Source organism: Xyrauchen texanus, chromosome 8 (genome assembly GCF_025860055.1).
Source record: "Xyrauchen texanus isolate HMW12.3.18 chromosome 8, RBS_HiC_50CHRs, whole genome shotgun sequence".
Classification (NCBI taxonomy): Eukaryota; Metazoa; Chordata; class Actinopteri; order Cypriniformes; family Catostomidae; genus Xyrauchen; species Xyrauchen texanus.
This window is the reverse complement of record NC_068283.1, coordinates 1,582,729-1,606,970: the sequence shown is the minus strand read 5'-3', so window position 1 is coordinate 1,606,970 and position 24,242 is coordinate 1,582,729. Positions and strand designations below refer to the sequence as shown.

Genomic DNA, 24,242 nt, shown 5'->3' with positions numbered 1-24,242 from the left:
CTTTTTATAGATCTTGAAGGGAAGTTGCAAGCCACTGGCACCCCTCATGATATAATACTGGGAGGAATCTTTAATCTTTTGATGATTTAGTCCTTGATCATAGTGAAGCAAAAGTGTGTAAGCCACCTAGAGCAACATTGACGCTTCACAGGATGTGTAAAAATCTTGGTCTTGTATTACATGACCCCTTTAATGACTGGTTCCTTTAAACATATTAAAATGAACTGATATTGTACATGTAAATAATACATAATAGTTATAGTAATATTATAGTTCAGGTGGTTTAAAGTATGGCAAAATGGCGATACTGTAGTTTGCCATATAGTATAGTTGTTAGAGTAAAAGTGATTTCTTCCGGATAACATTTTCTCTTAGCGGAAAGAGAAATATTATTTTTTATTATTAAAATTTTATATGAGAATGTACATTGTTCTACGACTATTTTTCTGGCAACAAAAATAACAGAGGAAACCTTAAAGAAACTCTTATGTTACCATCCTTGCAAATGTATGCCTCTGTCTCTGAAAATAATGACTATGGCTAGATTCCTAAACAGTCATTGGTTTTGTTCAAATGATGCACTGCAATGTGCAACGCTTGAAATATTCAAGGCCAGCGGAGGCCACGCTGGTCTGCAGTTACAGCGTATAAACATATCAGATCACAGAGTTGTGGCTGCGATTCCAAAAGACTCTAGTCAGAGCTATTGGGAGGCGTGCGCCGGTCTTTGTACTGTGATCTCCAAATGTTGTCGGAGGGGCCCTGGACCATGCCTGACAAAAAGGCCTATTGTTTAGATTTGAAATGTTTCACATAAATGCTCTCTCCACAGACTTGTGTAGAACAAGGCCGACTGTAACTAATAATGCCCCGGCCGGAGCCCTTGAAGCCTGTATTAATGTGGTTGGTGGGTTTAATTGCACATAAGGAGATGAACTGGACTGCAGACTTCAAAGGCCAGTGGCCAAATTAGATCCATGTCTATGGAAGAACTCGCAGCACCCTCCTCTCTCCCCCACCAGAGAAATCAAATAAACAAGAGGCACTTGAGTTCAAAGCCAGGAGCTTTGACTGATCGCCATTATTAGCCAATGCTCTGATCACATAGAAAACACCAAATATCAAGGCACTGAAGTGACTGATCACATGAACTTCATACGAGAGGCTAATCTTGGGCTGGAAACCTCAAGTGTGCTGTGTAGGACTGATATGTGGGGTGAAAAGCATTTTGTACATCAGCTGAAGTGCAAGAAGAGCTTGAACTAACAAGAGTAGTTTCTGGAGCTATGAATTACTGTACATGAGAAATATGGCAGAACCAATCAAATGCTCTGTGATATATAGAAAGGAACAGTTGTTAGTTCTGTAATCTTGAAACAGATCCAGTTTCGTTTACTCCTGAAGCACAATGCTTTCTTACCAAATCAACTTTTACAGAGCAATCGAAATTTGAGCAATTTGGGATTTAAGTGCGAGTCGTGTTAGTTTGGTACAATTAATTATGTAAGGCATAATATCCAGTCAGTCGGTTGTTACTGCAAAATAAACCATGACAGTGTGATCAGGACAGATCTTATACACCCCTGAAGGGATTTATTATGCCATAACCGGCTGACTACATTATCCAGCTTTTTTCAAGACTACTTGCCAAATAAATAAATAAATAGACATGATATATTGATTTGAGTTTAAATTAATACAATTTATTATATTACTTGTAGAGATTGCACAGCGATACGAGAAGCAGGAAAGATGACTTGCATGTTAACAAGAAATACACCAACAGAGCAATTCCAGCTTGACATGCCACATTCATATTTCTGGGAGTCTCCATCAGCAGGGGGCAGTAAGCGCAGTTCTAGCTGTATTTGCAACGCACAGCTGTACAGACAACAAACCAACAGCTGGACAGAGCAGGATGCATGAGTTTTGTGATGCATACGTTTTTAAACTACATTTAAGTTGATGCAGTGTCCTAAAAACATGGCTGTTACGTCCCCCTTTAATGTCCTGGGGTATCAGGGAACGCATCATCAAAACTATAAAGTTGAAAATGAAATAAAGCAATGAAAAAAGCGTTCATATGACACATGTGTACATGTGTGTGTGAATTTATTGTGGGGGTGGATTTTTTTATGCCCTTTGCTTTCCAAATGTTCTTTTATCGTCCTCATTCATAATCAACCATACATGCAAGCGCAGAGTAGTTCTAGCGGGAAGACTAGCAGCTGTACATCATCGCACCATTAGCTGGATAATTCCCAGACAATCACATGTAAGCCATTGCTTTATAAGTCTGCTCACAATCTATCACATTGCTGTTTCAGTGTGCTAACATGGCAACCTCCTCCACCCCACCACTACCAGTTGAGTCCTGTCTCCTATCTACGGTAGGATATGACGGTTCCGAGTACAACTTCTTCGGACCACCAGACGGGGCCTATGCCAAAGAGAGACATTACATTTCTGTTTTATATTCATCAAATAAATGTCATCTTAAATTTCACTCAAGTCTGCGAATCTTCCTGATAGAAAGTATATCTACCTATTTTCTTTTATATTTGATGATCATGTATCTTTATTCTAATCAGTTATGGTCTTTATTATATTTACATGATAAACTGCATGTTATCTGAGGGTTAATTTAGGGTCTGGCCTATGCCAGGAATACAACAGCGGTTAATTATTTAGCCCGGCTCCCAGAGAATATGTATATTATTGTACTGCATTTATTCATATATAGCTGTACTTTTATATTTAACAAACCTGAATTTAATCAATCAGTATTTAACCACTTAATCTACTCTTTATTATATAATATCTTAATAAACAGTGGGATTATGGTATTAGAGTATTTTTACTCGAAATGATTGTTTCCTTTAGTGGTTCATAAAAGCAACCATTGATATATCTTACATTTCTTATTATTAATTGTTTAGCTGAGTATTTTACAACTGTTGAGTATTAATGAAATATTCCTTAAGGACATCTTGTGTTCAGGCAGACTTTGGACTGTTTTTTCTCTGCTTGTCTTGCTCTAGTTTTTTGCAGATGGTTAGGCTAAATTCCATACAAGGCTACGGAAAGGATGTGGCAAATACAATTCACAAGCTACCACGTCTAAATGATCTAATCCTAGATGGGTTTATATCTAGCGTAGCGAAATATTTGAAACTTCAGGAAGATAAATATTAACTAATAGATAAACTCTGACACCTGTGTACAAGTCTACTATACGTATGATGAGAACATGATTAATGTTATGACTGCCTAATTATTGTTTGCTTGAGGGCTGATTTAGTATATGTTTAATATTGCAACCTACCAGAATCTTAGAAAAACCTGTAACAGTACCATTTTTGCTTCTGACTATAATCACTTCTGGACTAGACACACCCGGACCTGTTCAATCAAATCAACACCTAAATAGTTGGCTGAAAGGTCTCACCCAGTAGCACACTATGCCAAAGTTGAAAGAAATTCTAGAAATTAAGAGGAAAAACGTTATTGTAATACATCAGTGTGGGACTCCAAAAACTGCAGTGAGAGCCATTATCTCCAAATGGAGAAAAATTGGCACAGTAGTGAACCTTCCCAGAAGTGGCCAACCTTCCAAGATTCCATCATGAGCAAAGCGATGAATCATCCATGAAGTCACAAAAAAGCCAAGGACAACATCAAAGAAACTGCAGGCATCTCTCGCATCAATAAAGTTCACTGTTCATGACTCCACTATCAGAAACATGTACAACAGTAAAGAGAAGACTCAGGAGACAGAAAAACAAAAAGTAAAGTTTAGAGTGGCCAAAGAAACACAGACATTGGACAACAGATAATTGGAAAAGAGTGTTATGGATCTTAACCCCATTGAGCTTTTGTGGGATCATCTAGACTGTAAGGTGTGTGAGAAGTGCCCGACAAGACAGTCACATCTATGACAAGTGTTACAGGAAGTGTGGGGTGAAATGTCACCGGAGTATCTGGACAAACTGACAGCTAGAATGCCAAGGATCTGTAAAGCTGTCATTACTGCACATGGAGGATGTTTTTATGATGAAAACTCTTTGAAGTAGTTTAAGAAGTTCTGAACATTTCATTTTCAAACTCGTAATTTTTCTCGTTATTAGTGTCCTGACTATTCATTGTGATCAGTTGAATGACACTTTGGTGAATAAAAGTACCCATTTCTTTCCATAAGAGAAAAATCTGAACATTATTCCAAACTTTTGGCTGCCAGTGAATAAAAATAAGTAAAAGAATCAATGAAATGTATTAACCAATTTCAATAATAAAAAAAGGATATTAATATTAATGTAAATAGTAACATTACATTAAAACAATGTCATGTTGCCTTAAAGTGTTTCTTGATAAAGTTTTTTTATTAATCAGGTAAGTAGTGATATTAACCTCCTGAGACCCCCACGTGACTGCTGTGTGCATTTTCCATTTCCCTTTTTGATTTGAAACTAGTAGCACCTAATAAACAAAACAAAAAAAATTATGTCCACATATGTGGACAGCAGGACTATTAAGTGAAATTTTAAGTAATACCAAGCTATATAACGTCATGTTTTTTTCATCAAATAGTTTATTATGTGTCCAGGAGTGTTGGTTGTTCATGTTTGTGAGATGTTACACACATTACAGCTGATTTTCTGTAAAGTTGAATAATTAATTCAGATTGAAAGTAATGTCCAGCATCATCCAATCACTGCCATCCATGTTCAAATCAAATGATCTATTATAAATGTTGAATCTATGTACTGATGATCATTGTCTCATGTGTGTCAAACATGTTGAGTGATCCAAACATCATCTGCAGCCTGAAACTGAACTTCTGATCTGATTTTAGGAGTGAATGCACTTAACTGCATAGAGAGCTATAGGATGCTCCCTTGCTCCCTATTTAGTGCATGACTTAACCTCCAGTGTGCTGTCTGTCTGCACTGGTCTCAGAACAGTTATAGGAGAGCTATAGGATGCTCCCTTGCTCCCTATTTAGTGAATGACTTAACCTCCAGTGTGCTGTCTGTCTGCACTGGTCTCAGAGCAGTTATAGGAGAGCTATAGGATGCTCCCTTGCTCCCTATTTAGTGCATGACTTAACCTCTAGTGTGCTGTCTGTCTGCACTGGTCTCAGAACAGTTATAGGAGAGCTATAGGATGCTCCCTTGCTCCCTATTTAGTGAATGACTTAACCTCCAGTGTGCTGTCTGTCTGCACTGGTCTCAGAGCAGTTATAGGAGAGCTATAGGATCCTCCCTTGCTCCCTATTTAGTGCATGACTTAACCTCCAGTGAGCTGTTTGTCTGCACTGGTCTCAGAACAGTTATAGAGAGCTATAGGATGCTCCATTGCTCCCTATTTTTTATACTCTTTATTTGGCATTTTCTTATTACAACACAACATACAAAGACAAAGAACAAGGGGCACTATATATTATATAATAACAAAATAAAGTATTAAAATTGTTCCGGTTCTTTATATGCAAACCATTTTGTCCAGCGCTTATTATATATGTGTCCTTTGATACATAAAAGGTATGTCATCTTCTCCATTCAGTGTATCTCCTCCACTATTGCTTTCCATTGTTCAGTCCGAGGTGGGTCAATCTTTAGCCAAGACCGAGTGATAGCCTTTTACGTGCAATCATTACAATTTTAAAAAGGTAGGTGTCGTCTTTTGGACCACCTCACCAGGTAGTAGACCTAACAAGAAAAACAGGGTCTTTAGGGATGTCATAGCCCATTATCCTCCCAGTAATTAAAAAGATACTGTCCCAGAATTGTTCTAACTTTGAGCACGTCCAAAATATATGAGAATGATTGGCGTTCTGATGTCCACACTGTCGCCAGCATTGCTGTTGTTCACCCCTTTGATTACTAATAATATGAGGTGTAATGAAAAATCTGACCAGACTCTTCCACCCAAATTCCCTCCATCTTTTAGAGCTAGTAGACGTCTGTTGTGTCACACACATCGAAAGCCAATCACCCTCTGACACTTCCATACACAGCTCCTTTTCCCATTTTGACTTAATATACAAGGTATTATTTCCATTTTGTTTCTGCAGTGCTTTATACAATTTAGAGACAGTTTTACTTGGTAGGAGCTTATAAGCATTAATAAAAACTTGAACAATGTCATTGCCTTCAGGAGAGATACCTTTTCTTATTTCACTGTTATAGAGATGTCTCACTTGAAAATATTTGAATAAATCTCTGTTCTCTAGTTTGTATTGTCTCTTGAGTTGTTCGAATGTCTTAAAGGTGTTGCCGTCTACAAACTGACACAGGGCCACGAGGCCTTGATCTTTCCAACTCAAAAATGAAGAGTCTATTTCACCTAGTCGAAAGCTCAGGTTGCAGGAGGGCCAGATCAAAAGTTTAATATCGTTAGCCAATTTGTACCTTTTTACAACCTCCTTCCAAACTAATCCCTTGCTCCCAATTTAGTGCATGACTTAACCTCCAGTGTGCTGTCTGTCTGCACTGGTCTCAGAACAGTTATAGGAGAGCTATAGGATGCTCCCTTGCTCCCTATTTAGTGCATGACTTAACCTCTAGTGTGCTGTCTGTCTGCACTGGTCTCAGAACAGTTATAGGAGAGCTATAGGATGCTCCCTTGCTCCCTATTTAGTGAATGACTTAACCTCCAGTGTGCTGTCTGTCTGCACTGGTCTCAGAGCAGTTATAGGAGAGCTATAGGATCCTCCCTTGCTCCCTATTTAGTGCATGACTTAACCTCCAGTGAGCTGTTTGTCTGCACTGGTCTCAGAACAGTTATAGAGAGCTATAGGATGCTCCATTGCTCCCTATTTTTTATACTCTTTATTTGGCATTTTCTTATTACAACACAACATACAAAGACAAAGAACAAGGGGCACTATATATTATATAATAACAAAATAAAGTATTAAAATTGTTCCGGTTCTTTATATGCAAACCATTTTGTCCAGCGCTTATTATATATGTGTCCTTTGATACATAAAAGGTATGTCATCTTCTCCATTCAGTGTATCTCCTCCACTATTGCTTTCCATTGTTCAGTCCGAGGTGGGTCAATCTTTAGCCAAGACCGAGTGATAGCCTTTTACGTGCAATCATTACAATTTTAAAAAGGTAGGTGTCGTCTTTTGGACCACCTCACCAGGTAGTAGACCTAACAAGAAAAACAGGGTCTTTAGGGATGTCATAGCCCATTATCCTCCCAGTAATTAAAAAGATACTGTCCCAGAATTGTTCTAACTTTGAGCACGTCCAAAATATATGAGAATGATTGGCGTTCTGATGTCCACACTGTCGCCAGCATTGCTGTTGTTCACCCCTTTGATTACTAATAATATGAGGTGTAATGAAAAATCTGACCAGACTCTTCCACCCAAATTCCCTCCATCTTTTAGAGCTAGTAGACGTCTGTTGTGTCACACACATCGAAAGCCAATCACCCTCTGACACTTCCATACACAGCTCCTTTTCCCATTTTGACTTAATATACAAGGTATTATTTCCATTTTGTTTCTGCAGTGCTTTATACAATTTAGAGACAGTTTTACTTGGTAGGAGCTTATAAGCATTAATAAAAACTTGAACAATGTCACTGCCTTCAGGAGAGATACCTTTTCTTATTTCACTGTTATAGAGATGTCTCACTTGAAAATATTTGAATAAATCTCTGTTCTCTAGTTTGTATTGTCTCTTGAGTTGTTCGAATGTCTTAAAGGTGTTGCCGTCTACAAACTGACACAGGGCCACGAGGCCTTGATCTTTCCAACTCAAAAATGAAGAGTCTATTTCACCTAGTCGAAAGCTCAGGTTGCAGGAGGGCCAGATCAAAAGTTTAATATCGTTAGCCAATTTGTACCTTTTTACAACCTCCTTCCAAACTAATCCCTTGCTCCCAATTTAGTGCATGACTTAACCTCCAGTGTGCTGTCTGTCTGCACTGGTCTCAGAACAGTTATAGGAGAGCTATAGGATGCTCCCTTGCTCCCTATTTAGTGCATGACTTAACTTCCAGTGTGCTGTCTGTCTGCACTGGTCTCAGAACAGTTATAGAGAGCTATAGGATGCTCCCTTGCTCCCAATTTAGTGCATGACTTAAGCTCCAGTGTGCTGTCTGTCTGCACTGGTCTCAGAACAGTTATAGGAGAGCTATAGGATGCTCCCTTGCTCCCTATTTAGTACATGACTTAACCTCCAGTGTGCTGTCTGTCTGCACTGGTCTCAGAACAGTTATAGGAGAGCTATAGGATGCTCTCTTGCTCCCTATTTAGTGCATGACTTAACCTCCAGTGTGCTGTCTGTCTGCACTGGTCTCAGAACAGTTATAGGAGAGCTATAGGATGCTCTCTTGCTCCCTGTTTAGTGCATGACTTAACCGCCAGTGTGCTGTCTGTCTGCACTGGTCTCAGAACAGTTATAGAGAGCTATAGGATGCTCTCTTGCTCCCTATTTAGTACATGACTTAACCTCCAGTGTGCTGTCTGTCTGCACTGGTCTCAGAACAGTTATAGGAGAGCTATAGGATGCTCTCTTGCTCCCTATTTAGTGCATGACTTAACCTCCAGTGTGCTGTCTGTCTGCACTGGTCTCAGAACAGTTATAGAGAGCTATAGGATGCTCTCTTGCTCCCTATTTAGTACATGACTTAACCTCCAGTGTGCTGTCTGTCTGCACTGGTCTCAGAACAGTTATAGGAGAGCTATAGGATGCTCTCTTGCTCCCTATTTAGTGCATGACTTAACCTCCAGTGTGCTGTCTGTCTGCACTGGTCTCAGAACAGTTATAGAGAGCTATAGGATGCTCTCTTGCTCCCTATTTAGTACATGACTTAACCTCCAGTGTGCTGTCTGTCTGCACTGGTCTCAGAACAGTTATAGGAGAGCTATAGGATGCTCTCTTGCTCCCTATTTAGTGCATGACTTAACCTCCAGTGTGCTGTCTGTCTGCGCTGGTCTCAGAACAGTTATAGAGAGCTATAGGATGCTCCCTTGCTCCCTATTTAGTGCATGACTTAACCTCCAGTGTGCTGTCTGTCTGCACTGGTCTCAGAACAGTTATAGGAGAGCTATAGGATGCTCCCTTGCTCCCTATTTAGTGCATGACTTAAACTCCAGTGTGCTGTCTGTCTGCGCTGATCTCAGAACAGTTATAGGAGAGCTATAGGATGCTCCCTTGCTCCCTATTTAGTGCATGACTTAACCTCCAGTGTGCTGTCTGTCTGCACTGGTCTCAGAACAGTTATAGGAGAGCTATAGGATGCTCCCTTGCTCCCAATTTAGTGCATGACTTAAGCGCCAGTGTGCTGTCTGTCTGCACTGGTCTCAGAACAGTTATAGAGAGCTATAGGATGCTCCCTTGCTCCCTATTTAGTGCATGACTTAACCTCCAGTGTGCTGTCTGTCTGCACTGGTCTCAGAACAGTTATAGGAGAGCTATAGGATGCTCCCTTGCTCCCTATTTAGTGCATGACTTAACCTCCAGTGTGCTGTCTGTCTGCACTGGTCTCAGAACAGTTATAGGAGAGCTATAGGATGCTCTCTTGCTCCCTATTTAGTGCATGACTTAACCTCCAGTGTGCTGTCTGTCTGCACTGGTCTCAGAACAGTTATAGAGAGCTATAGGATGCTCCCTTGCTCCCTATTTAGTGCATGACTTAACCTCCAGTGTGCTGTCTGTCTGCACTGGTCTCAGAACAGTTATAGAGAGCTATAGGATGCTCCCTTGCTCCCTATTTAGTGCATGACTTAACCTCCAGTGTGCTGTCTGTCTGCACTGGTCTGAGATCAGTTAAAAGTTATTTTCATCCTAACTCCATATAAAGCCTCTGAAAGCAAAATGATGTGTTGCCTATAACAAAGTCAAAATAAAACGTCCATCTGCACCTGCTTATGCTCACATAAGACTTAGCTGGTTGTGTTTACATTAACCGTTTGCAGAACATTGCAATTTTACGTTCGTGCAGCCGCAGTGCCACTTTTAAAACAAAGAATGTTCAGGTCTGACACACTGATTCCTGATTCTGCATGGGCAGATATTTTCCCCATCTGTTCGGGAGCAACATCAGAAGTGTGCGGCTCCATAAGACTCCAGTGGTTTAATCCATGTCTTGTGAAGTGATACTATCAATTTTGGCCCAATGATCACCAAAGAGACTGCTGTCAAGATTTATAGTGAAAAAGAAGTCATATATTTTGGTCTGTTCACACACAAATCTGATTAGATAGCTTCTGAAGACATGGATTAAACCACTGAAGTCAGGTAGTTACAGTTTAAAAATAGCTTCCCCAAGCACTATGTGTCCGAGTGACAGACTTCAGTTTCCCTCTCTGGCTGTGATTGTGGTAAGGTTGGGATCACGTGCTTGTTTAGAAATGATGCTTTGTCCAGATGTGCCTGTGTTGGTAGTCTATCTGACCTATGTTCTAAAAACAGCCATCCTATATGTGTGTGTCCAGTGTTAGTTCTAGGGTTGAGTGTGTGTGTGTTTTTGATCACCTGTGACTTGAGTGAGGTGATGGTGTCCTCCAGCTCCTGTCGCAGCTCTGCAGGCATCAGCCCTCGGATCTTCAGCTCATACTCCTGACGGACACGTGTCATCTACACAGATAAGAAAGATGAATGCTCAGTACTCCATCAGGAGGTCAGGCCACAGGAAACTAGAGCTGCGACAAAAGTACAGCAGACACAGGCAGCCGGTCCAGCTTTTATTACACACCACAACCCATACTCTGAACAGAAGACTTGCATTTGGTTAGGAATATCCCCCTCTACACATTCTCATCTGAACAACACTTTCACAGAAAAGAGAAAACAATACCATTGCCAACAAAGCTTTATTTATTGAATAGATATCAGCACTGTGGCCATAAGTGGCATCATTCCCATGAAACATTACATTTACATTTACATTTATGCATTTGGCAGATGCTTTTATCCAAAGTGACTTACAGTGCACTTATTGCAGGGACAATCCCCCCAGAGCAACCTGGAGTTAAGTGCCTTGCTCAAGGACACAATGAAGAAGAAGAATCCTTTATTTTGGTCACATATTATACACACAGTTTTTTTGCATATATACAGTGAAATGTATTGGTTTTCACATATCCCAGCTAAGCTGGGGTCAGAGTGCAGGGTCAGCCATGATACGGCGCCCCTGGAGCAGATAGGGTTAAGGGCCTTGCTCAAGGGCCCAACAGTGTCATCTTTGTGGTGCTGGGGCTTGAACCCCCGTCCTTCTGGTCAGTAAACCTGAGCCTCAACCACTGAGCCACCACTGCCCCAAAAATGGTGGTGACTGTGGGGATCGAACCAGCAACCTTCTGATTAACAGTTATGTGCTTTAGTCCACTACGCCACCACCACTCCATAGTCCCAAGTTATAGGAAAACATTAGTGGAAGAGACAGGAAAAATAGGCAGGCAATCTGAAGAAACGCAAAACAAATCTTGTACTGATTCTTGATACACGAGACAAATCAGGCTACAGAATTCACAAAAATCTTTTTCTTGCCTTTCCTATAACATGGGACTATGGGTCAAAATTTCAAATGTTTATGATATATATATATATATACTGCTAAATATGACATTCACTACAATGAATTGATGAATTAAGAGTACATGATGGTTTCAAAGTGATTTTCAGCTCATTTGCATATCACACATGTATATAATGCGTATGTTTTTCTGGTGTTAGTTGCTGAAAGGATCTAAGTAGTAAAATTGGGTTATCAAAAAAAAATCCCAAATAATGTTTTAAAAATAATTTTTTTTTCTATACAAAAAAAAGTGAATGGTGGCTGAGGCTAACATTCTACTGAACATAAATCATAAGAGGAGTGGTGGTGGCGTAGTGGCTAAAGCACAGGGCTGTTAATCAGAAGGTCACAGGTTCTAACCCCACGGCCACCACCATTGTGCAAGGCACTTAACTCCAGGTTGCTCCGGGGGGGGATTGTCCCTGTAATAAGTGCACTGTAAGTCGCTTTGGATAAAAGCGTCTGCCAAATGCATAAATGTAAGTGTAAGAGAATTTTCATTTTTAGGTTAACTATTTTAAAGGGACAGTTCACCCAAAAATGAATATTCTCTCATCATTTACTCACCCTCATTCAATTTCAGATGTGTCTGACTTACTTTCTTCTGCAGAACACAAATTAAGATTTTTAGAAGAATATTTCAGCTCTGTAGGTCCATACAATGCAAGTGAATGGTGACCAGAACTTAGAAGCTTCAAAAATCACATAAAGGAAATGTAAACATAATCCATAAGATTCCAGTGGTTAAATCCATGTCTTCAGAAGCGATATGATAGCTGTGGGTGAGAAACAGATCAATATTTAAGTCATTTTTTACTGTAAATCTCCTTCTTTAAAGTCTTTTTTTTACTCTAAATCTCCACTTTCACTTTTACATTTGAAAGTCATATGTGGTGCCTGTTTAGTTTCACTTTCACATCTGAAAGTTAAAGCTAAAGTGGAGATTTAGAGTAAAAAAAGGACTTAAATATTCACCCACACCTATTATTCACTTCTGAAAATATGGGTTGCTTTTATGTTTCCTTTATGTGATTTTGGATCTACAAAGGTCTAATCACCATTCACTTGCATTGTATGGACCTACAGAACTGAAAGATTCTTCTAAAAATCTTAATTTGAGTTCTGCTGAAGAAAGAAAGCCATACACATCTGGGATGGCATGAGGTTGAGTAAATGATGAGAGAATTTTCAGTTTTGAGTGAATTATCCCTTTAAGGGATCTGGCATTGGTCTAAATTCTTTGGAAGTCCCGGTCCACCATCGTAAGTAAAAAAAGCTTTTAAATATTCGCCTTTTTGAGTAGAGGCATAACAAGAAAGATGACTGCCTTTCCTAAAATAATTTTCCTGTTGTGGATTGAACTGATTGTTCTGGCTTTCTGTAATTACTCTTTCAGGTTACAATGAAAGGATTGGGAGCCACTTCAAAGAGAAGAGTGTACATTATCTGAGCACACCGCTCTGGTCTTTTTTTGTCCCACATTGTGCTGTAGACTAGGCCTTTGCCTCTTAGCCAATTTCGACCTGCTTTTAGTGCACCCCTCTTCATTTGTCTCACCCCAACGCTGTTGACTTGATTCACTTATTTTTAAAAGCTAAAAAACTGCAAAAAACTTAAACTAAAGGAGGGACACAAGCCAGGGACATGAACAGAACATCAGACTTCTGACTTGGGCCAGTAAGCAACCACCTAGCAATGTCCAGTAACCAATAGCAACACACTTAAAACCATACACAACCCCAAAGCATCGTGGCGACAAATTTTGGGCAAGCACCATTCACAATTTCTTCCAAAAATTCAAAATTCTATTCTCTAAAATCAGAGTAAATTTAACTCAGCAAAGATTAACAGCGTTGGGATTCAAGACAATGCCAAGTGTCTAGGTTACAGTCTTAGGTCCAAGGGCTCTTGAGATCTATCAGTAGATGCTGGACTCATAACAGCACGCTGTAACGACCCAAGACTGCCCTCCAACCAAAAGCTTTATATCAATGACCCTCTTCATCATGCACATTCCATTCAATAGGACTAGTACAGCAGATGCAGCCCTGCATACTGTATCGTGAGGCCCACGTGTAATTGAAGTGGACATTCTCTGAATGTTTGCCTCACAGTGTGGGGGGTGAAGGCATCTGTGAGCAGTAGGAAACGGGGGCAGTGTCTTTCATGTACAGCTAGATGGCTGCTTGAGAATACGAGGCATCGAGCAGTGTGGGTCTGGCTAATTGACTGTTATGAACAGCTTTATTAATGTAATAGTGTTTAGCGCGAGCCGCCTCAAACAGTGTCAGGGAAAGACGGCTCTTGTAAGCTTAGAGTGCTTCTCTCACATACAGGTAAAAGTAGGTTGGTTGAAGGTTAGTCTTTAATTGCGGAGTGTGGAGGAGCCCTCGACAGATGAACACTCTCCTTTGGTGAATAGAAGACCTTGTCAAAGCGTTATCTTCATTTACAATGGCAACTCTATGAGGAGAACTCAGATTTTCTTTAGAAATGTGAGAGGTGTGCAAAACCTGTGCCAAACTCACTGCCACAATTCTAAAGTGTTGTGAGGTTTGCCAATGATTTCTGGTTGCTAAGGCATTATGAGTGCTTTTTTAGCATGTTGCTATGTAATTGCTTTAGTTCTGGATGGTTGCAAGGAGATTGCTAGGCTGCAGCGAGGGTGTTCTGAAAGATTGTTAGGGTGTTGAAAGGCAGTAGCTATTGTGCTCGGAGTGCTTTTCAAAGCATTGCTTTGTGGTTGCTAAAGTGTTATGAATATTTTTTAGCATGTTGCTAGGTGGTAGCGAGGGAGATCTGGGATTGCCAGGTGATGCTTTGTTGTTGCTAATGGTTTATGAGTAGTTTTTAGCATATTGCTATGCAGCTGCTAGGGTGTACAGGGTGGTTGCTAGGACGTTGCTAGGTGGTATCGAGGATGTTTTGGAAGGCTGCCAGGGTGTTGCAAGGCAATGGTTATAGAGCTCTGGTTGATGGCCAAGGCAATGCTGTGTGGTTGCTAAGGTGTTATGAGTGGTTATTGGCATATTGACATGCAGTCGCTAGGGTTTCCAGAGTGGTTGCTAGGGTATTGCTATGTGGTTCCTAGGGTGTTCAGGGTGGTTGTTAGGCAGCAAAGAGGGTATTCTGGGGTTGCTATGGATATGCCTTGTGGTTGCCAATGCGTTATGATACGTTTTAGCATGCTACTATGCAGTCGCTATGTTTTCCTGAGTGGTTGCTAGGACATTGCTAGGCTGTAGCAAGGACAATCTGGAAAGTTGCTAGGGTGTTGCTAGGCAGTAGCTAGAGTGCAGAGCTTTAAAGGCTGTCAAAGCAATGCTTTGTGGTTGTGAAAATGTTGAGCTATACAGTATGTTGCTATACAGTTTCTAGGGTTTCCTGAGTGGTTGCTAGGGCATTGCGATGTGTTGCTTAGGTGTTCAGGGTGGTTGTTAGGACATTGCTAGGCAGTAGGGAGAGTGCTTTGGGTGATTGCCAAGGCAATGCTTTGTTTTTGCTATGGTGTTGAGTATTTCTTAGCACATTGCTTTTTAGTTGTTAGGGGATTGCTAGGCAGTAGCTAGTGTGCTCTTGTTGGTGGAGAAGGCAATGATCATTAATAGGCAGTAGCTAAAGTGCTTTGGGTTGTAGCCAAGGCAATGCTATGTGTTTGTTAAGGTGTTGAGTGCTTTTTTGCATGTTGCTTTGTGGTTGCTAGGGTTTTGCTAAGCAGTAGCTAGTGTGCTCTTGTTTGTGGTCAAAGCAATGCTTTGTTGTTGCTAAGGTGTTATGAGTGGTTTTTAGCATGTTGATATGCAGTCGCTAGGATTTCCTGGGTGGTTACTAACACATTGCTATGGAGTTGCTAGGGTGTTCTGGGTGGATGCTAGAACATTGATATTCAGTTGCTAGGGTTTCCAGAAAGGCTTGTGGTTACCAATATTTTAAGAGTAGTTTTTAACATGAGGCTGCTAAGGTGTTCTGAGGTTGCCAGGGTGATGCTTTATGAGCAGTTTTTAGCATGTTGCTATGCAGTATCTATGGTGTTTTGGATGGTTGCAAGGTTGTTGTTAGGAAATAGCGAGCATTTTTTGGGGTTGCCAGGGTGATGCTTTTTAGTTACCAATGATTTCGAGTAGTTTTCAGCTTACAATGCAGTTACTATGATTTCCTGGGCATTGATAGGTGATAGCCTGGGTGTTCTGAGTGGTTGCCAGGGAAACAGTAGTGAAGGTGCTCTTGAGATGTCAAGGTGACGCTTTGTGGTTCCTAAGGTGTTATGAGTACTTTTTACGGTGTTGCTATGCAGTTACTAGAGTCTTCTGTGTGGTTGCTAGGGCGTAGTAAGGAGGTTGCTAATGTCTTTAAGGTGGCAGCTCACTAGCCAATCTGAAAGAAAAAACAAATACACCCCAAGTCACTATGTCATTCTGAGCCCATATTCACAAAAAATACTAAAGGCTAAAAGTATCTCCTAATGTGTAAATTTAGGAGCAACTCCGTATCACTCCTAATTTTAGAACTCGTAAAAGCGTACCTCATGGAGCATTTTAATGCTAAAAGTAGCCCCTAAACCCACGACACTTTAGAAGTCCATCTGAGGACATCTAAATCCCTAAGAGTGACTCACAAACACACGCGCTGTTTAGTGTATGTTTTCTCATGGATGCGCGCTCACTTCAGACTAAAAAGCTGTCATTCACGGCCATCGCAGGGCTACACGGTGTAGTTGATACAGAAGATGGGACACACTCTTGTGTAATTTGCTGACAAATTGCACTTCCCTCTCTACCAATCACTTTGGGCGATTTAAAAGAGCACACTCTTAAAATGTGAAGTCATCCACAGCAATGAGGTCAACTCCGCCTTACTCCTCCATTAAGATTTCCATAATAAAACTTTCCCTTAGTAATTTTGTGAATGGCTGTTAAGCAAAAACTCTTAGCTTGTAACTTTTTGTTGAACTCCTAGTGGTAAAATACGGACCCTGGTCTCTAGATATGACTCAGATATAACATCAAGTGCCATGTAGGAGTCTCCTAATTAAAATAAAAACAATACCAAGGTAAAGATCATGAGTTGGACATTCACCATGCATTGAGCACTGACTGGACCATCAACAACACAAAGATGCTCAGGATATTCTCTATAGGACACTATAGTTTCAATGAGTGAAGATGATGATCCACTTTCATTATTTAGAAAAGAACAGCTCAGACATTCCGCTAAACATCTCCTTTTGTGTCCGAAACAAGACAGAAGGGTTTGGAACAACATGAGGGAAAATGCTTTTGTGTGAACTACCCCTTTAAAGGACTAGTGTTTTTTATATCAAATTTTCTTCCACTAATAAAAAGGATATAAAAGCTTCTAGATTTCTGAGCCGAACAATATGACTAGGGGATGATTCTCTGTTTCTTTTATAAAGTTTTCTTTGTTGTTTCTTCTAATAAGCTGTTCTCTGTTTTGAAGACAGAGCAGCAGTTTCTTTTCCACCCCATCCTCACTTAAAATGACACAATTTCATCTAAATTTAGTCTTTAGATTGTGCTTGCGTTTGACTTTGCGCAGCGCAGGATGTGTCACATGGCGGGGTGTTTGACAGCTGCCTGCTAAAAGCAACAAGAGCTCGGCACTTTGAATGTTCAAATGAAGTTTGTCAGAACGTCAAGAGCTTGATTTATGCTAATGAAGTGGAGAAGGAGAGGGAAACAGCGCACAAACGTTTGTCAAAAAACACAGTAAAGTGACAAAAACACTTTCAGATTTACAAGGGTACATCAAAAAATGGCACCACTCACAAAGTTTTGCATGTGAAACTGGCAGCTCTGAAGTCAAGAGCACTAGTCTGAAAAGCACGTAAACTGAACAAGAGTGTTTTTCAAGACGTTAGGAGTGATGCGAACAGAAATTAGAGGCTGTAGGAGGCTCTTTATGAAGTTATGAGGCAGAAATATGATTTATGAAGTGCCACTCGAGTGGAGTAGCGCTCCAATCGCAGGAGCATCGGTGTGGAAATGGGAAGCTAATGGAAAATGATGCCACTTATTCAGCGGTGTGCTGCCTCTGCAGTGGAACAGATCTCAGGTATAGGAATCATTTCGGAGGAAATGCCGGGCCAAATTTAATGACTCTCTCAGTGGCAAAAGAATAATACTGGCTGTATTGGTGTAAGCCATTTTACTTCCACAATCTGTGTGCAACAAGATCTACAATGAGAAAGGTGTGACTTGATTTTATGATTGAATCATGAAAGTCAAGTCAAGTCAAGTGGTTTTTATTGTCGTTTCAACCATATACAGTTAGTACAGTACACAGCAAAACGAGACAACTTTCCTCCAGGACCATGGTGCTACATAAAAAAAACGAAGGACCAACATAGGACCACATGAGACTACACAACGAAATAAAATACCTATATAAACTACCTATATATACCTATATAAAGTGCACGTGCAAACATGTGCAAAAAGTACGGGACAGTACAACAAATTACTGACAATGAACAGGACAATAGACAGTGCAGCGCCGACCAGTACTCAGTAGTGCAAAAAGATGACAGTTTCTAAAAATGTAAACATAACATACTATGAGATAGTGTTCTATGCACACAGCAGTTATTGAGGTAGCAGACAGTTATAAAGTGACAGTAATTAAAGTGCAACTCAGGACACGTGTGTGTCAAACCAGTCTCTGAGTATTGAGGAGTCTGATGGCTTGGGGAAGAAGCTGTTACACAGTCTGGCCGTGAGGGCCCGAATGCTTCGGTACCTCTTGCCAGACGGGAGGAGGGTAAAGAGTTTGTGTGAGGGGTGTGTGGGGTCGACCACAATGCTGGTTGCTTTATGGATACAGTGTTTTTTGTAAATGTCTTTGATGGAGGGAAGAGAGACCCCAATGATCTTCTCAGCTGTCCTCACTATCCTCTGCAGGGCTTTGCGGTCCGAAACGGTGCAAGTCCCAAACCAGGCAGTGATGCAGCTGCTCAGGATGCTCTCAATAGTCCCTCTATAGAATGTAGTGAGGATGGGGAATGGGAGATGTGCTTTCCTCAGCCTTCGAAGAAAGTAGAGACGCTGCTGGGCTTTCTTGGTGATAGAGCTGGTGTTGAGGGACCAGGTGAGGTTCTCCGCCAAGTGAACACCAAGGAATTTGGTGCTTTTGACGATCTCCACAGAGGAGCCGTCGATGTTCAGCGGAGTGTGTTCACCTTGTGCTCTCCTAAAGTCAACAACCATCTCTTTTGTTTTGTCGACATTCAGGGACAGGTTGTTGGCTCTACACCAGTCCGTTAGCCGCTGCACCTCCTCTCTGTATGCTGACTCGTCCTTCTTGCCGATGAGACCCACCACGGTCGTGTCATCGGTGAACTTGATGATGTGATTCGAGCTGTGCATTGCTGCACAGTCGTGAGTCAGCAGAGTGAACAGCAGTGGACTGAGCACACAGCCCTGGGGGGCCCCAGTGCTCAGTGTGGTGGCGGTGGAGATGCTGTTCCCGATCCGGACTGACTGAGGTCTCCCAGTCAGGAAGTCCAGGATCCAGTTGCAGAGGGAGGTGTCCAGACCCAGCAGGTTCAGCTTTCCAATCAGGTGCTGGGGAATGATTGTGTTGAATGCTGAGCTGAAATCTATGAACAGCATTCGAACGTATGAGTCCTTATTGTCTAGGTGGGTGAGGGACAGATGGAGGGTTGTGGTGATGACATCGTCCGTTGAACGGTTTGAACGATACGCAAACTGCAGTGGGTCTAGTGAGGGGGGCAGCTGGGTCTTAATCTGCCTCATGACAAGCCTCTCGAAGCACTTCATGATGATGGGTGTAAGTGCGACGGGACGGTAGTCGTTGAGGCAGGACACTGAAGACTTCTTTGGCATGGGGATGATGGTGGTGGCCTTGAAGCACGTTGGAACAACGGCGCTGCTCAGAGAGATGTTGAAGATGTCGGTAAGAACATCTGCTAGCTGGTCTGCACATCCTCTGAGCACTCTGCCAGGAATGTTGTCTGATCCAGCAGCCTTCCGTGGGTTGACTCTACGTAGAGTTTTCCTCACATCTGCCGTGGTAAGACAGAGTACCTGGTCGTTGGGAGGAGGGGTGGTCTTCCTCGCCATCACGTCGTTCTGCACTTCAAACCGAGCGTAGAAGTCGTTCAGCGCATCTGGAAGGGAGGCATCTTTGTCACAGGCAACTGATGTTGTCCTGTAGTTGGCGATGGCCTGGATGCCCTGCCACATGCGCGCGCGTGTCACCGCTGTCCTGGAAGTGACTGTGGATTCTCTGGGCGCAGCGCGCTTTGCCTCTCTGATTGCCCGTGACAGTTTGGCCCTAGCTGTTCTTAGGGCTGCCTTATCGCCTGCTCTGAAGGCGAGTCTCGGGACCTCAGCAGCGCGCGACCTCCGCAGTCATCCACGGCTTCTGGTTGGAGCGTGTGGTGATGGTCTTGAGAAAGTGACATCATCAATGCACTTGCTGATGTAGCTGGTCACTGATGCTGTGTATTCCTCCAAGTTGGTAGAATCGCCATATGTTGCAGCCTCCTGAACATGTGCCAGTCAGTACACTCAAAACAGTCCTGAAGAGCAGAGATGGCTCCTGCTGGCCAGGTTTTCACCTGCTTCTGAAGCGGTTTTGTGTGTCTGACGAGCGGTCTGTATGCTGGAATTAACATAACAGAGATGTGGTCTGAGTAGCCGAGGTGGGGGCGTGGCTCCGCCAGTGCACGCCTGGGATGTTTGTGTAAACAAGATCAAGCTGCTCAGCCTCTCGCTGCAAAGTCCACATACTGATGGAATTTAGGGAGCACTGTCTTGAGATTTGCATGGTTGAAATCTCCGGCGACAATAAACAGTCCGTCGGGGTGAGCGCTCTGCAGTTCAGCTCATAGCCCCATACAGTTCACAGAGCTTCCTTAGCGCTAGCTGGGGGAATGTAAACTCCGGTTATGCAAACAGTGGTGAATTCCTGTGGTAGATAAAAAGGTCTGCATCTAACAGTCACAAGCTCCAACAGCGATGAACAGTAACTAGAGACTAGCATAGAGTTCTTGCACCATTCCGTGTTGATGTAAACACACAAGCCGCCACCACCGCGAGTCTTACCGCAGAGAGCTGTATTTCTGTCGGCACGAAACGAGGCGCAGCCCGCCTAGCTGAATGGCGGCATCCGGAACTCTGTCGCTGAGCCAGGTCTCCGTGAAAACAAAGACGCAGCAGTCTCTAAACTCACGCTGCGTAGCCTGCTGGAGTCGGATATAGTCCAGTTTATTGTCCAGGGAGCAAACATTTGAGAGCAGGATAGACGGGAGAGCCGGCCGGCTAGGGTTTGTTTTAGCCTAGCATGGACCCCCGCCTCTTTCCGCTTCGCTTTCGCGACACCGCTCACGACGCCCTCTCCCGACCACCGGCATCAGGTGACGCCGAGGGCTGGAGGCCTGGTCTCCGCAGCAAGCCGAGTACGCGTAGCGCCTCCTGCAGGTCATCATGCAGCTTGGTTTTTGCATGACTCTTATATTTCAGTAGTGTCTGGCGATGGTAGACATGAACACCGGTTGCTCCGATGTCCATGTGTTGCAAAAGTCGGTTTTTTTTTAACAAAAATAGCACCATTGTGGATCCGGAGTAGCCGCTGCGTGCTACCGCGCCGCCATCTTGGATCAATCCAATCAAAAAGTAGGTGTTATATACCAGAATGGAGCCAGGTTGTTGGAGGGGAGGAGTTGAAAATGAGTGCAGAGTTGTACTTTTATACACCCATCTTCACATTGGTATTGATGTCTTTATTTAAAAAGAAAATAAATAAATAAAAAAATCATAATAAACAGATGGTAAAGAGTGCATATTATGGCCATGTACAGCACCTTGGCGATCATTAAATGATCACTGAGTGGTTAAAACTAATGTGCACAATAATACCAGTAATATGTATTAAACAGATAGTTCCCCCAAATATGAAAATTCTCTCATTATTTATTCACCCTCATTATATCCCAGGTGTGTATGAATTTCTTTCTTCACCAGAACACATTTTAAGAAAAATATCTCAGCTCAGTAGGTCCTTAAAATGCAAGTGAATGGAGATTTCTCTTTTGAAGCTCCAAAAATTACAGACAGTCAGCATAAATGTTATCCATACGACCCTTCAAAAGTGACATGATCAATTTTGGTGTGAAAAAGGTGTTTTTAAGTACTTTTTTGACTCTAAATCATGCTTCCATTCAGCAACGGTACTCGCGTGTGACGTAATCGCATTGGCATTTGAAACACTTGAGAACACACATAGAAGAGCAGCGCTGTTTACAAGTGAGGAGGAGGAACACTGTACAGAAGCTTTGTTGGTCTTTTTTAGATCTGTATTTATCTGTTTCCTTACTCACAATGATGCATTTGTGTTCTCATCCTGGATATCAAATCAAATCAAACAAATCACTTTATTGTCACACTACCATGTACACAAGTGTAACAGTAGGTGAACGTCTTGTGTGCAGGTCCTTGCAACATAGCAGTCATGACAGTGACGAGACATATACCAATTACAATAAACAACATATATATACAACTTAATTTATATATCAAATGTACACATACTTACACAACACAATAATAATATACAATGTACACTAAACAATACACACAATTAAAATACACATACAATAAAAATAAGAGTATATAAAATAAATATATCCAGTAGTTATATTGTGGAGAATATATTTGACAGTCCAGTGTGAGATAATAAGATGAAGATTAATAAAGTGCAGTTCTGACTGTTGATCGTGAGAGTGTTAAAAGTCTGATTGCTTGGGGGAAGAAGCTGTCATGAAGTCGGCTGGTGCGGGTCCTGATGCTGCGATACCACCTGCCTGATGGTAGCAGTGAGAACAGCCCATGACTCGGGTGGCTGGAGTCTCTGATGATCCTCTGAGCTTTTATCACACACCGTCTGTTATATATGTCCTGGAGGGAGGTGTCTGGCATGTGTCTAGAAGTTTGCACCACCCTTTGCAGGTCTTTGCGGTTGTGGGCGGTGATGCAGGGTCAGGATGCTCTCTACAGTGCTGGTGTAGAACCGTGTGAGGATGTGGTAGTTCATTCCAAACTTCCTCAGCCGTCTCAAGAAGAAGAAGCGCTGATGAGCCTTCTTCACAACGGCCTCATTGCGGACGGACCATGTGAGTTCCTCAGTGATGTGGACACCGAGGAACTTGAAACTGCTGACTCTCTCCACCGGTGCTCCATTAATGGTGATGGGGCTGTGTTCTCTGTCTTTCTTCCTGAAGTCCACTACAAGCTCCTTAGTTTTACTGACGTTGAGGGAGAGGTTGTGCTCCTGACACCAGCATGTCAGAGTGTGCACCTCCTCTCTGTAGGCTGTTTCATCATTGTCAGTGATCAGACCTACCACGTCATATCGTCAGCAAACTTAATGATGGCATTGGAGCTATGTGTTGCCACACAGTCATGTGGGTACAGGGAATACAGGAGTGGGCTGAGAACACAGTCCTGCAGGGCTCCAGTGTTGAGGGTCAGTGATGAGATGTTGCTGCCCATTCTAACCACCTGACGTCTGCCTGACAGGAAGTCCAGGATCCAGCTGCACAGCGAGCTGTTTAAGCCCAGAGCCCGGAGTTTTTCATCAAGCTTGGAGGGCACTATGGTGTTGAATGCTGAGCTGTTGTCTACAAACAGCATTCTCACATATGTGTTCCTTTTTTCCAGGTGGGAGAGAGCAGTGTGTATTGTAGATGCAATGGCATCATCAGTGAAGCGGTTGTTGCGGTAGGCAAACTGCAATGGGTCCAGTGAGGCGGGCAGCACAGAGCAGATGTGATCTTTGATTAACCTCCCAAAGCATTTGCTGATGATGGGGGTCAGAGCAACAGGACGGCAGTCAGTTAAACAAGTGATTTTTGATTGCTTTTGTACAGGCACAATGGTGGACGTTTTGAAGCATGTGGGGACTACAGACAGGGAGAGGGACAGGTTTAAGATGTCCGTAAAAACACCAGCCAGTTGGTTCGCGCACGCTCTGATGACGCGGCCCAATAACACCGGCCTCTCTCCGCGAGGGCGGTGTTATTGTCCTCGAAACGAGCATAACATTTATTAAGCTCATCCGGGAGAGACGCAGCGGTGTTCACGGCGGAGTTTTTATTCCCTTTGTAGTCTGTGATGTTAATTTCCTGCCACATATTTTAGAGTCGGTGTTGTTGAACTGTCCTTCAATGTTGTGCCTGCATAACTGGCTTGTTTACACTCCAAAGCGTTCCCGGAATTAAAGTGCCGCGCGAACATCACTGTTTACCCATGGTTTCTGGTTGGGGTAGATCCGTATTGTTTTGGTTGGAACAATGTCCTCTACGCACTTCCTGATGAAACACGTTACGCTATCAGCGTAAACCTTGATGTTGTCATCAGAGGCGGACCGGAACATCTCCCAGTCCGCGTGATCAAAACAGTCTTATAGCGCAGAGTCTGATTGGTTCGACCAGCACTGGATCGTTCTGAGAGTGGGTGCTTCCGGTTTCAGTTTCTGCCTGTAAGCGGGCAGAAGCAGAATGGAAGAGTGGTCTGATTTGGCAAATGGTGGGCGGGGGAGGGATTTGTAGCCATCCCAAAAAGGAGAATAGCAATGATCCAAAACCCGGTCCCCTCGTGTGTAGAAGTTTATGTGTTGGTGGTATTTTGGTGATATTGTTTTAAAATTGGCTTTGTTAAAGT

At 42.5% G+C, this 24,242-nt stretch overlaps 1 protein-coding gene across 4 annotated transcripts in view; it reads right to left on the bottom strand.

The window, feature by feature from the left end:
• The window catches only part of LOC127647467 (centrosomal protein of 112 kDa-like), a 308,426-nt gene that overhangs the window by 7,226 nt on the left and 276,958 nt on the right, over positions 1-24,242 (bottom strand). For 2 of the 4 annotated variants that reach the window (XM_052131726.1, XM_052131727.1), the window contains exon 25: positions 10,500-10,601. In XM_052131726.1, coding sequence (XP_051987686.1) covers positions 10,500-10,601 — 102 coding nt within the window. Of the gene's footprint in view, positions 1-5,385; positions 5,709-6,704; positions 7,162-10,499; positions 10,602-24,242 lie in introns of those variants that run through there. The other 2 variants (XM_052131728.1, XM_052131729.1) reach the window with 2 other exon arrangements.